Source organism: Ziziphus jujuba, chromosome 6 (genome assembly GCF_031755915.1).
Source record: "Ziziphus jujuba cultivar Dongzao chromosome 6, ASM3175591v1".
NCBI lineage: Eukaryota > Viridiplantae > Streptophyta > Magnoliopsida > Rosales > Rhamnaceae > Ziziphus > Ziziphus jujuba.
Window position 1 is genome coordinate 13,247,941 of NC_083384.1, and position 11,728 is coordinate 13,259,668.

General features: G+C 32.9%; 1 protein-coding gene across 2 annotated transcripts; it reads right to left on the reverse strand.

Annotated features, from left to right (window-relative positions):
- Positions 1-1,153: 1,153 nt before the first annotated feature.
- Positions 1,154-8,086, reverse strand: LOC107430641 (transcription factor MYB3R-3). 2 transcript variants are annotated; one of them, XM_048466602.2, is made up of 10 exons: positions 7,915-8,086; positions 7,311-7,474; positions 6,958-7,009; positions 6,538-6,595; positions 6,026-6,120; positions 5,838-5,941; positions 5,400-5,528; positions 4,592-4,716; positions 3,521-4,507; positions 1,154-1,687 (listed from the first exon to the last, which is right to left on the reverse strand). In XM_048466602.2, the coding sequence occupies exons 2-9, from the start codon at positions 7,454-7,456 to the stop codon at positions 3,531-3,533; spliced, it is 1,686 nt and encodes a 561-aa protein (XP_048322559.2). In that variant the 5' UTR covers positions 7,457-7,474; positions 7,915-8,086; the 3' UTR covers positions 1,154-1,687; positions 3,521-3,530. The 2 variants fall into 2 exon arrangements, with proteins under 2 accessions (XP_048322559.2, XP_048322558.2); XM_048466601.2 differs by having other exon boundaries at positions 3,521-4,716.
- Between the last annotated feature and the right edge of the window lie 3,642 nt (positions 8,087-11,728).

Below are 11,728 nucleotides of genomic sequence, written 5' to 3' on the forward strand. Positions count from 1 at the left end.
CTTTATTAATTGTGAGACTTAATTTAATATTTTACTATTAGACTGATTTGGATAACTTGGATTTTGTTGTTTTAGCCCCCTTGTAGTTCCTACAAATTTTTTTTTTTTTTTGGGTTAATTTTTCCGTTATAGCATTATGATTGTAAAAGTAACAATTCAGTATTCTGACTAAACACGCAAATTTCAAATTTCAAAGTGAATAGCTGTTGACTGTTATTGACTTGGGTTATCGTCAGTATCCAAGAAGAAGTACCACAGCACATGGTATACCATTTTGAGTCGGATTGTTTTTCTTTTTGACCAAAAAAAAAAAAACAAAAAAAGGAAAAATAGAAAGCACTTTTTTCATGGAAATGTGCCTAAAGTAAGCAAAAGCAAAGTACAATCTATCTAGCGAGTCAGGCCACGGTTACCTCTTTAAGTTTTAATTATTATAATTAATATGTGACATTAATGTTATTCCGTTATTTTTATGTTCAAAATATTATGTTCCCATTTACTATAATTAATGAACTTTTACTAAGATAATCCACCAAAAGCAAGAAAACTTTAACCCTGAATCAAAAGAAACCATATAACTATCACCATTCTGATTTAGGTTTTGGAACATATAGAATTTATATAAACGTGAACCTATAAACCACGCAGTTTTGAGGAGTATGTCTAAAATGGTTATGAAGGAAAGATAGAACTGAAGACAAAACTTGTATGCACCAATCCCTGAGCTAGAAGCGGTTAGGAAGGCTATGAGAGTGGCCCATGCACAGGGCTGGTCTAAGGTGATAATGGAAACAGATGCACAAATAGTGGTGAATGCTCTGAATAGAAATGAGAGCTGCTCTCTGCACTAGGCTTCCGAAGCCATTTTTAATGATATCATTTTGTTGTGTCAAAACTTTAGAAGCTGCAAGTTTGTTTGGGCCTCTGGGGTAGCAAATAAAATGAAGTCTGTAAATGGGCGGCATCCCATTGTCTTTTTCGTTAGGTTGATCTAAATTGGCTGCCAACCCCATGTGTCGAAGCATGACTCAAGAGAGTGTATGTGAGGAAGCTTCCTAAACCAAAGCTTGTTGTAAAGCCGTGCTTTTTTATTTCAATGAATTCCAGTTTTTCAGCAAACAAAAAAAAAAAAAAAAAAATGTATGCACTAAGAGAAATTAACACTTGGAATTATTAAAATACAGATAATAAGTTACAGCACCAGTTCTACCATTAAAATATTTTATCAGAATAGGATTATTGCAGTCGAGAGAGGAAATATGTTAGGAGCTGCTGCACTTTCATTTCGAATTCTTCAGTGCGTCTCTGCTACTTTTTTTTTTTTTTTTTTTTTTTTCAAGATGAGGTTTCTGTACAAATCTGTACGAAAAATATGATGATATATCTTCACAAGTAAATGGGAGCGGTTGTCCTCTTTTATTCTACACAAAAGAGAAGCTTACTGCCACTGAAATTTGCCATGTTGTATGATGGAAAACGCACCCCCGAAGGAAGTAAAATACTGGTGGTCAATCTGTGCTTTGTCATGATGGATTTGTGGCACCGGGGAAATGGCTACGGTCCAAATGCATATGATCAATCATTTTACGACTTGTCTCTTTTGAACAGCTTTGTGGAATTGGAACATCTTTCACCAATTCAGAACGGAAGCATCTAGTGCTCCAGGTTAGCTTCAGCCTTCTCAACCCTAAATTAGAAACAAAATCGATCAGAAATGGATATTGTTTATTGGGACTGATCACATGGCTGAATCATAAATTCAAATAGCGGAAAACAGCCAAGACAGGGAGAATGTTTAAAGCTCACTTAATGAGAAATGGTCTGGCTAATAGCATATTAATCTTAGTGATAAAATATGTACATACAGCTAAACAGCATACTGTGTTATTCAATACGAGGGCAAGAGAGCCTAGAGGACCAGCGAGTTTTAAGTTCACTGCTTAATTTGATGGGATCACGGGAGGCCTCTGTAGATGACTATGTAAGAAAAACAAAATACAAAAGAAAATAGTTTAATAATTCTTTTTGCATCATGTTTTGGTCATTGATTAGTTAATTAAACAGCCAAGTAGCAACAACATATACCAGATAGGATGTCCTCACACATTTTCTTGTTGGCCTTTTTATTCATTGTTGTTCTCTATTGAGAATGGCAAAATATAGCAACCATAGAGGACTAATAATCTCTGCAAAACTTGACTCGAGATAAAGAACTAGAAAATATTTGACAGAGACACTATAATTACTAAAACAGTTCATGTTCGAGTAATCCTTTAACTGACTGATAATAATCTCTAGCATATTGTAAGCTAAAAATAAATCTAAGAAAAATAATAATAAAACGAGAAGATTTAACCAGAACAATTCAAGGACAAACACAAGTTAAATCATGATGTCAGCAGTAATAGCAAGAAAGCTAAGCTAAGCAGCTTCACCATTTGACCATTTCAAGGGGATTAGAGCAGTCATTCACTTTTGCACTGTAGAAATATTGGAACTCAGTTTGTTTCATCATATCAATGTAGTCAAATTCACATCAACTTGCCCAAATTCTAAAATTTATGTCACAAGCACCAGGGTTCTCAGCAAGCACGGATATTCATATTCATTTTGCATTTTGTTTATTTTTGGATTTAACTTTTATTTCCAATTCAGATTCTTAGGTTATTTATTTTCCTTAAGCTGCCTAGAGTTTCTCTTAGGTTGGTCGTGTCAATTTGTAGTTCCGTCATATCTATTTAGAGCGGAGTCACATCATCTAGAAAGATTGATTGAGATTGTTTCATGACTAGGATGGAGATGACATGATGAATCTTTCTTAACATAAAAGTATAATACATTTCATACAATTGACTTGTTCGCATGTAGTTAACTCACTTTGTTTCATTTTCTAAATAAATAAACAAATATATATATATATATATATCTATATATACATATATGTATATGTGCTACATCTCAAAAATAAGAGTTCTTTGAATAAAGAATTAAAATTTCAGTGTAGGTGCAAGTTTAACGAGCTTTTGCATATGATAGAACCATTAACTTGATCAAGGAAGCACTTTAAAAGACCTTCTAAGGAATGTAAGACAAGGTAAAGAAACATTTTACAAGTAATTCTACATCCTGAGATGTAAAAAACTATACATGATATATGACAGGATAACGCATTTCATTAGTGTTTGGTTTCGTTTAGTTGAGACTGAACCTAGATATGAAAATAAGAATTCCCATGGAATCCTTTAGTTGCAATTTGTAAAGCTTCTCTATAGTGCGTGCACACAAACATGGACTATATAATGATTAGATTCTACCCCTAGATAATTCATAAAAAATTTTCCCTAAACTAAATTATTTACCAAGAAATGCCATATTAGATTATGAGCTCATCCAGATTTTCACTAAGATAGATGACAGTTTCTAATTGCACAATGAAGCCACAATATATGAGCAAAGCCCTTCTCTACGCAGGTTACAGAACAGAACTTAAGAGAATAAAGGTACCAAAGATATAACTTACAGTTTAAGCTCTAGGTGACTTCCATCTTTGTTGCATGCGAACAATCTTCAGCGACAGAACTTCCCTTTCCATCACACTCTTTGTCAAATTTGAGCGCAAGTTGTTTCTCTACAGACTTGATAACAGCAGTTCTTTTTGATCTCAACCTGTATGGTGGAGATGCATTGAAACCCTTACCGTTAGGCCCAACGGTACTGTTACCATTACAAGAAGGACTAGCACACAAATTTCCATCTTGAGAACAAGGCATTTCACAACTATTCTTTTCTATTTCCTGTTCATCAGATGTATGACACATGTCCATGACTTCTATTTCATGTTCATTAAAGCTATGACACACATCCCTGATTGATTCCCCATCTGCTTTCTCAATTTTACTGGGAGAGAAAGGCACTTTAGCTTTAATCTTTCTCTTTCGTAAAATGGAAGGAGTATTAGGAAAGCTCATGGCAGCTTTTTTCAAAAAAGACTCAGGACTAGGCATCCTTGAACCATTGCTCTTCACACAAGGAGGAGTGAAGAAACCAACAGGTGATAAGAATGGACTGGAGTTGTATTCTTGCTGCAAGAAATGCGTGTCAGATATATCTGAATCTTCGAGCCTTGGTGGCTCGTAGTACAGAGAACCTTCGATTGGTGTTTCAAAGGGAAAAGGTGATCCAATAATTCTGTCTTCATTTATTTTGCCGGTAAATCCAAAATTCTCAAACATTGGCTTGCTGTTGATGCCAAAAATATCAGATTTTGGCCCAGTGTCAATTGTACTATTCTCGATCTTATGTTTGCTATTGATTCCATAATTCTTACACTTTGGTACTGATTCTGAATTGCTGCAGCTAGGATCCATACTGGATGTACCTGGCTTGCATTCTACACCTTCAGAATCAGCAGACTCATTTTGATGAACACTTGATGAAGCACCCATATCATGAGGTGGGGCAGAAGACTCTAACTGATCCTGGCCATCCTCTTCTAGCTGATAAGTGTCTGCATTTCCCAAGGATGTTTGAGAAACCGAATCCAATTCTTTATTCGAAGAAACCACTAATTTTTTAGTTGCAGTGAACCGACCTGTATCTTTTGGACCATTTTGGGGACTGCTCTTAGCAACTGGCGGAAGTTTTCCAGTAGCCAAATAGAAATCCAATTTTTTCTTTAAGGAACTATTCCAATGGTTTTTTATGGCATTATCAGTCCTGCATCCACAATATTAAGTCACATTAAAGACTGGGCTTAAGGTAATATGTGATATTAATGGTATCACACTTCAGAAAAAGTTGGCTTGTTTCCAGACCTCTGAAATAAGTAGGATACCATAGCGTCATGCTATAGACCATTTTAGCTTTATAGAAGTAAAATGACACAGATAAAACAACATTTACATTTCTTACATCATTTATACAATTCTATTCTAATGGCTCCAATATGCACTATGAATCTGTTATACCCCCATTATTAAAGAATAATATTCCCATCTAATATCTAACAAAATCAATCAGACTAGAAAACATCCTTAATTTCATAAACAGAATAAGATTATAAGAACTCTAACATTCAAACAGAAAACAGAACGGCTCAGAGAGGATGGCAATAGAAACAACAGTATACACACAAAAATTATATAGCACATTAAGACAACATGAAAAGATCTGCAGGTGCAAAAGAATTAGGAAAATTAAACTAAGAAAAACATATAGACACAGCAGGGAGGAACAAAATTTACATAGTATTTTCAGTTTACTCCACAGGTAGGATGGTACATTAAAAGACATACTGTATACTTCTAATAATCCTTGTTTTGGCCATTTCTCTATAGTCAATCCTAAGAATGCCTTAGTTTGGCATCTCAATATGCTTTGTAGAAGTAAACAAGAAGTACCTTCCTGGCAAAACCTTGGCTATCTCAGCCCACTTGTTCCCATGTGTCCGATGGGCATTCATGAGGGCTAATTCCTCCTCCAGCGTCCATGCATCCTTTTTAATTTCTGGATTCAAATGATTATGCCACCTGAAACATTGAAAACATTGCATTTATAAGTAAATCATGAGTAAAACCATTTCTACAATCTTCATTAAGAAATCAAAAGATACAAGCCATTAGAATGAATTATGACAGACCCGTATATCTTCATCATTAACATCATATAAAACTATAGGTTGTATTTTAAATAAGTAGAACCTCTAGTAAAAAAGCCCATACAGGTATAGGACAGGACGTAAGCATTAGATGGACTCGAACTCGAGCCTTTCCAGGACAATATTCGTAAATAACCTAGGAAATGTTTATAAATAGCGATATTAAAGATCTGAACATTACCTCTCTCGACATTGCTTCCCTATGCGTCCAGGCAAGGATTTAGCTATCAATGACCATTTTGTTGGACCATATTTTGATACAAGCTCAACAATCTTGTCATCCTCCTATAACCCAAACAAGCAACAAAAAAATTTAGTGCATGAAATAAAAAACTGCTAGCATCAATGGCAAGGATTCTAGTTATCAACCTCTTGGGTCCAAGGTCCTTTAACAAGATCCGGATTAAGAACCTTCTGCCATCTGTGTAGACATTGCACTTCTGATCTATCAGGAAAAAATTCAGCTGCATAATCACAGACAAATATCACATAAATGAATCAATTGAAGCAAAAATGTATTATTATAAGCCTCACAAGACCAAGATGATACAAAGTCAACAATATGCATATTATGCTACATATTTTTGGAGAATTGAAAGTAGCTTTGAGACAGAAATAAACAAAGGCATAGACATTGTTGAATTACAAAGCAAGTGTAAGTGTGTGTGAAAGTTTGATAGATCCTTTAAATTTTCTACTCAGGTTCATCCAACATGAATAAGAACTCTTCTAACTAAAGTAACAGAACAATCCACAAGCACCATGCAATGACCACAGAATATCAGTAAAAATGCACATTACGGACAATTTGTTGCATCATACAATTATATCTAGGAAACTAAAAGGCATCACTAGAAGCATTACAGAAGAAAGAGAGAAACCTATTTTCTTCCAGCTCTTCCCCTTAAAAGCTGCAACAGCAGTCCTTAATGTCTCATCCTGTAGCAAAACAAATATGCAATTACAAACTATGAAATGATCTAATAAAGTTTGAAGTAGAAGAAATTAAACCATATTGCAGCGGACAACCAACAGACATGTAATAATACAAGCTCCAAGTAATAGTTGCGCATGGTAAACAATCTTAGCAGCAAAACCAGAATGCTTCCACATGTGGATCAATGCCCTTGTGGTTTTGAAACTTTAAAGAGTTGAAAATATACATAATACCATAGATTACTAGCAATACGAGTACTGTTGAACAGTGTGCACATAACCTAATAACTAATAAGCAGGTATGCACTAACATGAATGCTATAAGGATAGATTGAGTGTTCGTGAGAATGGAAAGTAATACCAACCTCTTGTGGAGTCCAACCACCCTTTGCTCGTCTAATAGGGCCACTGGTCCTCCTGCAAAGGTGAATTCACAAGTATCAGCTTAATACCAGTTTATAGCTTACAATGATGATGGTTGATGCAGAATGGTACAGAAGTAAATTCAACCATTACATTCAATTTTCATTACATGGAACTTTTAAAACTCTAATAAAGCAACAAAATTTATAACTTCGCAAAAAGCGTAGACTCTACATAAGCAATATCAAGAAAGAAATTAAACCCATAAGTTAAGGAAAGATGGAATTTCAATTCAAAGAGCAAAACATTTGAGAGTAACTAAATTACAAAAGTAAAGGACTTTAATGGATAGTACCGATGAGTCGGTGACGTTGATGCTGGGCTACATATTCCGGGAGACTTAAGAATAGCACTACCGCTGCCTTCGGATACAGAGGAGCTCGATGCAGCTGTGGATTGTTTATTCTCAAGACAGCACTCTTCTAATTTCTCCTCAGCCATCTCCTTCTATACACTCATCTGCAAGACCCAAAATCCTAATCAATATATATAGATATATGACTACGAAAAACAAATAAAAACAAAACCCTCCAAAGAAACTATGAAAAACAAATCACATACTCTAAAAACCCCCCAAAGAAACCCCACCCTTGGGCCAAAAATCTTCAAAACCCATCAACCATAGACAAGACAAGCAAGACCCAGATCTTAAAATCAGTTATTAGATCGACAAAAGCATAGACAAAACCATAATCACATCGGAATCTTAGGGTTTATGATGAAATAAAATACAATAACCCAACAAATCATTCTCAAATCAGAGCTACTTCGTGTCCAAGAAAATTAACGGGGCATGATCAGAAACAGTGAAAAAACATAGACCCCAAAAAAAAAAAAAAAAAACTGATTTTTTTATAAACAAAATATAAAATTCTGATTCCTGAAAACTTGAACTGTACCTGCGCTTGTGAAGAACTGGCGGGAATCAAACTCGAGCTCATCCTTATTACGAAGGAACTGGTGCCAAAAAGAAGAAGAAGCCAAACATCCCAAAGAAACGTTGAGAAAAAAGCTTTTGTTTCGAAAAATCCTCGCCCGTTGAAACAAAAAGGAAGAAGTAAAAAAAAAACAAAAAAGAATAAAGAATAAATAAAAAAATTTTATATATAACGAATATGTAAGCACCGACGTCTCCGTTAATTACCGTTACCAAGAGGGCTTGTGGTTTTCTGAACTTTTTAAAACCCTATCGGTTAACGGCCGTTAACGCTTTCGTAAGGAAACGTTAGGGAATGAAAGTTTGAACCTCAAACGGCACTCTAAAAAGCCCCTTCAACTCGTAAGGATGCCAAACCGATGTTAAATGTCGAACATGTTTTGAGGTTTGTGGATGGGAATCAGCTTTCCCGGGCATTTACTAGCCGTTGGATTAGGAACAAACGGTCGATGTTTAAGTGGGTTTTGTTTGGAAAGGTACGTTCTAACTAACCTATGATGGGGTTTACAGAAATTAATGTAGGCTGGCACGTCAGATCTTTGGGTCATTGAGCGTGGACGATTATGATCGTCTAGCCAAGAGGACTTTTTCTTTGCAGTGTACAAGTCTTTTTATTGACCGTTATATTTTTATGCTGTTTGCATGGTTGTGTACTTTTTTTTGAATTTTTCTTTATTAATTTGATTCCTTTTTTTTTTTTTGGCTTAAATTTAATTCCTTTTTATAACATGAAATATACAAACTGTATAATTCACCAAATAAATAATATAAAAATTGTATCATGTATTTTTTTTAAATCTCATTCATAATTAAATAAACAGTAATATTATAAATATCGGATGATAGATTTTAATATATTATTGATATGCAAATTTATATAACCTAGAAAAAAAATAAGAGCATATTTCTGAATTATAAAAATAAATATATTAGATAAGTAATATAGACAATGTTTTGAAAATAAATATTCTTTATTGGTAATATTTAATATCAAACTAATATAACTTATACATTATCAAGTTTAATATCAATCAAAAATTTTCTTAAAAAATTAATAAGACATATAATTAATTAATATCCATAAATAATTTTTATATACATTATTTTTGAAAAAAAAAATTATGATTGACTATATATTTATACCATCTAAATTAAAACAATATCAATTTTTATGTCATATATAAAAAAGCAATTCACTTTTACTATTGAAAATACTCTAAATAAACCATAAAATAATTGAACAAGCAAACTGAAGATCAAATATAATATGTTTAAAAAACATAAAAAATAAATAATTGAACATAAAGCACCAACTACCCAGAGAGTACAAAATCACGATGTGAAATTGTTTTACTTCTTTTGTTCTATTATTTTGTTTTGGGCCCCCCGCGGGGGGGGGGGGGGGTTCATTGTGAGAGGCCAAAACGAGGTCTCTTTTAGTTTAGTGGTATAAAAATTATATTTTAAAAAATTAGATCTTAATTTTACACGAAGGAAAAAAATATATATACACAATACATTCACCACATAACATATTATATATGGTTTATGCAAATAAAATAAAAAAAATAATGTATGGTTTTAATTCTAAATTGAGAACAGCGATATGAAACGAATTGTGTTGGGCACTAAAAAGTTTATAACATTTTACCAAATGGTAAAGTGTTATTATTTGGTTTATGTATATATATTTGGCTCATAATGATTAATAATTAATTATATTTGGGGTCAATTTTATGAACAAATGGATTTGAAAAATATTTTTAATGAATAATCATAATCATGGAATTAATCTTATCAATGATTGAAAATTGTTTTAAACTAAATGGATTATAATTTTTTAAAAACTGATTTGTTTTAAGAAAAAGATAAACATTTTTTAACTATTGGATAAGAAAAATCAAATGTTAAAATTATTTATTAAAAATATTTGTCAAATATCCGATGTAAAATGAACCTTCTCATTATATTTATCATTTCAAAAGTTCAATTATTTATATTTAAGCTACTTAACTAATAAATTGATCATATCTTATCATTAGAAAAATATCTTATGGTCTTAATATCTTATCATTAGGTAACTATTTTTATTGTCTTATTGATATATTAGCATTACTATTTTGAATATGTACTAATGCTAAGAGAAAATTGGATCATTGCTTCTAATATCACACAATCAATTTTATTTTATTTTTTTTCACCTAAAAAGATTTGTCAAATGTATTTTTTTTCAATGGGTGGAGGATAAAATGTACTCCTGTTTAACGGGACTTTTCATTATTTACATAAGTGTTTTATTTATTCATATGTATTGTGTTGTTGGTACCATAAATTGTATAAATAAATAAATTTTAAAATTATTGATTAAAAATATATTAATTAAATCGGTTTCGAGTAGTTATAAAATTTAAATGAACAAATAGAATATTTGCAAATCAATGTGGAAGCAAGTATTGTCATTAAAAAAAAAAAAATGCTTAGAAAATTATTTTTGCCCAAGTTAGATGACCGAATGAAGAAACTCAGAAGCTATAAATGAAACCTTGGATAAGAATAGTAGTTTTTTTTTTTTTAATTATTACAAAATAGGGAAAGAGGTATTTTTCATTTTAGTTAAGAATTAAAATTTGAGCTGAAGATCTACACTCAGTGATATAACCACGAGCTAAGTCTATAAATACACTCAAATCATGTTTGGCAGCCTGCATTTGGATCTATCAAAACAAATGGATTTTATTGTTATATCCAAGGCGGTGTTTGGTGATCAAATGGATTGCATTGTCTAATTCCCATCCCTATTTTTTATCTGGCCCACGGTCTGTTTCTTAATACACCCAAAGGAGAGAAGAACGTTTAGTCCAATTCCCACTGGTTCGATCACCTTGACTTGCAAGGCTCACCACTATTGGATTGCTGTTCTCTGCAAATCCCCACTGCTGAATCGTTGTTGATGATGAACCAATCCTGCCTATCACGCCTGGGTGGCTCTGATGTATGACGGCGACGACGAGGACATATGCGCCTGCGGCTGCCCTCCTCAACGCCACTCAGTTGCTCTTCAACTCTGGCTACCTTTCAATATTGCTCAACCTCGCAAACTTCAACAGTCGTGCTCTGGTTTAAAAAATGGGCATAAGGGTTTGATTAGGAAAGAAGAATCACAGGTTTGTGCGTTTTCAATCGTTTGAGCCCTTTCCTGATTTCTTGATGTCCAAATTGATTGGGTTTAATCCTCAAACTGGGTTGACGATCTTTGCACCAGTAGACGAAGCAATTGCTCAAGGAAACGATGGCAGCCACGGAATTATCAAACTTGGCCACATAAGTAATAATTAGGACTGGAAAAAATATTAATAAAAATGATAAAATATATATTTGGATATGTGTATTTTAATAAAAATAAAACTTAATACTATTGATTCCAATACAATCTATTTCAAACTATTCCATTATAATAGTGCAATTTTGTATAAAAATAAGAGTTGTTGGGTGGTTGGATTTGCTATGGACATTGGAAAAGCTATGATCTAGAATATGACAGAGGTATACACAATTTATTCAACGCTTTGAAATTAGCTTTTAGTTTATTTTTACATATTTTTTGAAAAGAATTTAATTTGTAATTTTTTAAAAAATGTTAGGTTGAGATCGACTCTAAATAGTGAACCAGTTTTGAAATGTTTTCCAAAATTATATACATATTTTTTTGTTTCTAAGGATCAAATTGTAACAAAGTTGCATGCCAAAATTCGTTAATCTTATTTTAAAGTGTGTAG